At 46.7% G+C, this 5,279-nt stretch overlaps 1 protein-coding gene across 1 annotated transcript; it reads left to right on the top strand.

Annotated features, from left to right (window-relative positions):
- The first annotated feature begins 383 nt into the window (after positions 1–383).
- Positions 384–4,682, top strand: LOC112125906 (E3 ubiquitin-protein ligase CCNB1IP1-like). The gene is made up of 3 exons (XM_026661935.1): positions 384–680; positions 2,920–3,253; positions 4,483–4,682. Exons 1-3 carry the CDS (start codon positions 384–386, stop codon positions 4,680–4,682), a joined length of 831 nt encoding a protein of 276 aa, XP_026517720.1.
- Positions 4,683–5,279: the final 597 nt, after the last annotated feature.

The raw sequence follows: 5,279 nt of genomic DNA on the forward strand, positions 1-5,279 counted from the left end.
CCTTTAAAGTATCCTGTGACCATTTTAGTGGCCAAATGTGGGATTTTGGTTGCCACCACTTTTGAAAATTGGGCCATTTTTTCTTCAGAGACGCAAGAGGCTTCTGAAGAAAAATATCCAACTGGTTATTTTGATGCTGCATAAAAGTGTCAGTGTTTCCACTTCGGCTTTTAGGGTGGAATTTATAAAGCAGCATAAGGGAGTTAGATGCCTGAATCCCATAATTCAATGGGAGTTGGACGCCTAACTCTCTTAGGCCCCTTTGAGAATCCCAGCCCGTATGTTTGTTTTGCTCTATAGGTTTGGTGTGGTGAGTGGCAGATTCCTTTCCACCAGGGGGTATTTGTTTTGGAGTCAACACCCTTGCTGTTGGCTCCGTTAAAATGTCTGTGTGTGAGGACATGTTGCTGTGCAATTACCGCAAGTGCCGTGTCAAGCTCTCAGGCTATGCCTGGGTCACGGCTTGCTCACACATCTTCTGTGACCAGCACGGCAGTGGGGAATTCAGCCGTTCACCAGCAGTCTGTCCTGCCTGCAACAGTGCCCTCTCTGGCAAGCTAGACATTGTCCGCACCGAGCTAAGTCCCTCTGAAGAACACAAGGCCATGGTGTTGGCTGGACTTCGGCCAGAGACTGTGCTGGACATCAGCTCCCGCGCACTCGCCTTCTGGACATACCAGGTAAATCCACCTCAGGTGGGGGATCAGCATGATGTCCTAAGATAGGTAGACACCTTCAAAAGTGTCCCTGAAAATATAATTGGGAAGAGATTTTGTTTGCTAAAGGAATGAAAGATCCAAAAGTCAGTCTTTATGGCTACCTATATCTCATGCATGGAGGGCAGAGCTGACACCTAGGTCACTCCAAAGGGAGGGCCACCGTGCTATATTTTGTGGCCTGAAAACTGTGGAAGAGAGCCAAAGGGAATGGAATAGGATTAAGAAATCCCATTGTTTGGTTTTGTTGTGTGGCCTTGGGACCACAGAGAAGGTTGCCCCTCACTCTCTGGTTCAAAATCACCAGAGTGTGGCATTTGCACTTCTCCCTCCCTCCTTCTCTGTCCAACTGTCAGTGTAAAACATTATTGCTCTATTAGCCATTCCTCTCTTTCTCGTCTGTCACCGTGGAAGGTTCTGTCCATCTTTGCTACACATTCTTTCTTTCCTCACATCACAACAGTATCAAAGCACCTCACAAATATTCATGAATTATCCTCAAGGAGAAGTATGTCTCTATTACTATCTCCATTTTACATGTAGGGAACTGAAGTACGGACATTAAAGCAACATTTTTAAGTGTCCACTAATTTTAGGAGCCTCGCATTTGAGTGCTCAACATGAGACCCATATGACCTGATTTTTAGAGATGCTGTGTGTGACGGGTTGGGTCACAGAAACCCCCTTGGGACTGCCACCTGATGTGCTGAGACTACTTCTGAGCTGGTTTTCCCTGCCAGCTTGGGATTTCAGTAGCCTGTCTTGTTGAGACAGACACGCTATCCTGCTACAAACACAGACCCAGGTCTGAACCACATCCCCCACAAGCTGCAGACTTAACTGAAAACAGCTTAAGTGCTCATTTCTCTAGCACCCAGATACTCAGTTCCCAATGGGATCCAAACCCCAAATAAATCCGTTTCACTCTGTATAAAACTTATACAGGGTAAACTCATAAATTATTTGCCCTCTATAACACTGCTGGAGAGATATGCACAGCTTTTTGCTTCCCCAGGAATTAATTACTTGCTCTAGGTCAATTAATAAGCAAAAAGTGATTTTATTAAGTATAATAAGTAGGATTTAAGAGGTTCCAAGTAATAACAGACAGAACAAAGTAAATTACCAAGCAAAATAAAACAAAAACATGCAAGTCTAAGCCTAATACAGTAGGAAACTAAATGCAGGTAAATCTGACCCTCAGAGATGTTCCAATAAGCTTCTTTTACAGACTAAACTCCTTCCTAGTCTGGGTCCAGCAATCACTCCCCCCTCCCCCGTAGTTACTGTCCTTTGTTCCAGTTTCTTTCAAGCATCTCTTTGGGGTGGAGAGGCTATCTTTTGAGCCAGCTGAAGACAAAATGGAGGGGTTTCCAGAGCCTTATATAGTCTTTCTCTTGTGGGTGGAAACCCCTTTGTTCTCCTGTGTAAAATCCCCTCAACAAGATGGAGTTTGCAGTCACCTGGGCAAGTCACATGTCTATGAATGATGCAGCTTTTTGCAGGCCGACACCATTGTTTACATGTTAGTTTGAATGTTCCCAGGAAAGCTCAGATGTGGATTGGCATCTCACAAAATCCACTGTTAGTTAAGTGTTTCTTGATTGGGCACTTACTGAGAATAGTCCTTTACCAAGAAGCTGACCAAATGCTTCACTGAGGCTACTTAGAACCAAACAAGTACATAGTCAATATTCATAACTTTGGATACAAAAATGATACACACATACAGACAGCATAATCATAACCAGCAGACTACAACCTTTCCATAGACACCCCACTTGGCCTCCTTGTACAAGACCTGGTGCAACCATAGGACCCTGGTTGCAACAATGATTTATACAGTCACAGTTTATGTCAATAACATCACACTGTGCACCCCACAGCTCTTATCAGCTTCAGTTGGAGTGTGGAGTGCTCAGCACATCTGAAAATCAGTCCGTAGATGTCTTGTGTTGGCAACCCTAAATTAGTGGTCCCTATTGAGAATATTGACCTAAGTGACTTACCCAAAGTCACTGTGGCAGCAGTGGGAACTGAATCTAGATCTCTTAAGTCCCAGTCCAGTGGCTTAACTTCAGACCATCCTTCCTTTGGTACACTGTAGTCATGCTACTATATCTCAAGTGGAGTGACTTCACTTTCCTTTGACAATCAGTGGTCAAAGAAGCCTGTCACACCTGTCATAATCTCCACATGGCAGGTTCACCAGGAGCGCCTGTACCAGGAATACACCTACAGCAAGGCTGAGGGACACCTGAAGCAGATGGAGAAGGTGTACACCCAGCAGCTGCAGAGCAAGGACATGGAACTGACCTCCATGAAGAGCGAGGTCTCCTCCCTGAAGAAGGTGCTGGAGGAGTACAAGAAGAAGTTCAGCGAGCTCTCTGAGAAGCTCATGGAGCGCAACCGCCAGTACCAGAAGCTCCAGGGCCTCTACGACAGCCTCCGTCTGCGCAACATTGCCGTGGCTAATCAGGAGGCTGCCCACGAGCCTCCCATGATGCCTCAGCCTGCTGTCTTTGGCTTCCCATTGGGTAAGATCTGTGGGGAGTTCTCATTTCACTACTCACAGAGGTTGCAAAAGCTGGCATAAGGAGTCACTACACTGACACTGTTAGTGGAGGGGACAAGGGTTTAGTGGGCTATAGAGACTGAACTCTCCCTCCATGCCATAGGGCAGGAGGAGGCACATATGTGTGTGTGTTTGAAGGAGGAGGGCTTCACACAGACCAGTCACTCTCCAAGTGTTGCCATATCAGCAACTTCCCAAGTGCTATGAACAGGGCCGGCTCCAGGCACCAGCCTGGCAAGCAGGTGCTTGGGGCAGCCACTCCGGAGAAGGGCGGCACGTCCAGCTATTCGGTGGCAATTCGGCGGACGGTCCCTCACTCCCGCTCGGAGTGAAGGACCTCCCGCCGAATTGCCGGCGCAGATCGCAATCGCGGCTTTTTGTTGTTGTTGTTGTTGTTGCTGCTTGGGGCGGCCAAAACCCTGGAGCCGGCCCTGGCTATGAAATATTTGATTAGACACTCCTGTGTGAGACAAGTCGATGGGTTCTCAGCTTGGACAGTTGTCCATCTATCAAACCCCACCCACGCTAAAAGCCCCCCTCCTTGGCAGCCTCAGAGGAGAGGCCACGGACTGAATGGGCCATGGAGATTAAGCTCCTTTCTCCCTCCTCAGAGGGGATTTCTCCAGAACATGGGTTAATTCACGCCCTGAATCCCAAAGCTTTGAACATCCCTTGTAATTTCTCCAACCTTAGCTAGCCATGTGGTATCGCCAATGCACAAACTTTACTGTGAGTCTCTGGGCATTTGGTGTGTTTAAAAAAAGGGTAAGTTTGTAGTCCTCATGGTTGCAGAGAAAAGAGGGAAACTGTGACTAATAAATGCTACAGAACCAGAAGGAAATTTTTTATATAATTTTAAGAACATCATGATTTTGTAAGCAAATCTCATGAATTTTGGGGGCTGGACTCTTGAGCGTTGGCATTTGTCTCTTTCGTGGGTGGTACCTCCTCATCAAAAGGTTTACGAATCCAGGCTAATGGATTTAGGCCTAAATCAGGCCTTCAAATTCCACCATGTCCTGTGACAAACCCAACCTTAGCTCCTGCATTTAAATCAAGCCATGGTCACTCATGGTCTTAGATTTGGAGATTCTATGTTCAATCCCCGAATTGTCACACTACTATAGTCACTAATGTCTATTCTGATAGAGAATCCAGCATCCAACTGACCCTGTATCATCCCCTTTCTAGGTAATGCTGCCAGGTTCCCTGGGGATGCCACACCGGTCCGGGGCAGGTGTGGGGAGGGAGACTTCCACTTCAAACCCTTCTTTGCCACATCCCCACCTGCGGGTGAATCCAGCAACAGCTTCTTCACCTTCGCCTCTCCCAGCAACGAGCTGGAGCCACATCCTGGAGCTAGCAGGGCCTACAAGATGAAGAGGATGTAACCGGTAAAGCGCCTTCCACACCTGCCTCTTGGAAATTCAGCCCATCCATCAATGGGGGAAAGAGTGAAAATGCTTATTGTCTGGATTTGGGATTCTCCTCAGTATTGGGATATTTCTTTTAGATATTGTAATGTAATCCCCCTCTGATTGTCACCGGCAGATTGTCTTCACCTCTCATCCTAGTCTGTAATGCCCTGTCACTTCTGATTGTCAATTTCATTGTCACAACCTGTCACCAACAGACTGTCCCTCAGACTGTAAACCTCTCTCACCCTTGGATTGTCCCTCTCAGATTGTAAAATTGACACCCTCTGACTGTAGTATCCCATCGCATTTGGACCAAGATCCTCAAGGCACCTAAATACCTTTGAGGATCTGGGCCTGGTTCCGATGTACTCTGCTTAATAGGTTACAAATTTATTGTTGTTGTCTGTGTGTGTGTGAGATAATGTGTGGGTGTGTCTGTGTGTTTGTCTCTATGTGTGCATGCAAATCTATGCAAGTGTGTATTCTGGTGTGTGTTTGCCTCTGTGTATGTATTTGGGTCAATCTATGCGTGGGTGTGTTTGTCTGTACACATGGGTGTATAAATCTAGA

The sequence above is a fragment of the Terrapene carolina genome, unplaced genomic scaffold, assembly GCF_002925995.2.
Source record: "Terrapene carolina triunguis isolate 2854851 unplaced genomic scaffold, T_m_triunguis-2.0 Scaffold19883, whole genome shotgun sequence".
Lineage (NCBI taxonomy): Eukaryota > Metazoa > Chordata > Testudines > Emydidae > Terrapene > Terrapene triunguis.

Bases quoted from the DNA above. Each gene is read 5' to 3' on its own strand.
- LOC112125906 (XM_026661935.1), top strand. From the start codon at position 384: ATGTCTGTGTGTGAGGACATGTTGCTGTGCAATTACCGCAAGTGCCGT. The intron at 681-2,919 runs GTAAATCCACCT...TCCACATGGCAG, and splicing joins TCGCCTTCTGGACATACCAG to GTTCACCAGGAGCGCCTGTA. The intron at 3,254-4,482 runs GTAAGATCTGTG...TCCCCTTTCTAG, and splicing joins TGTCTTTGGCTTCCCATTGG to GTAATGCTGCCAGGTTCCCT.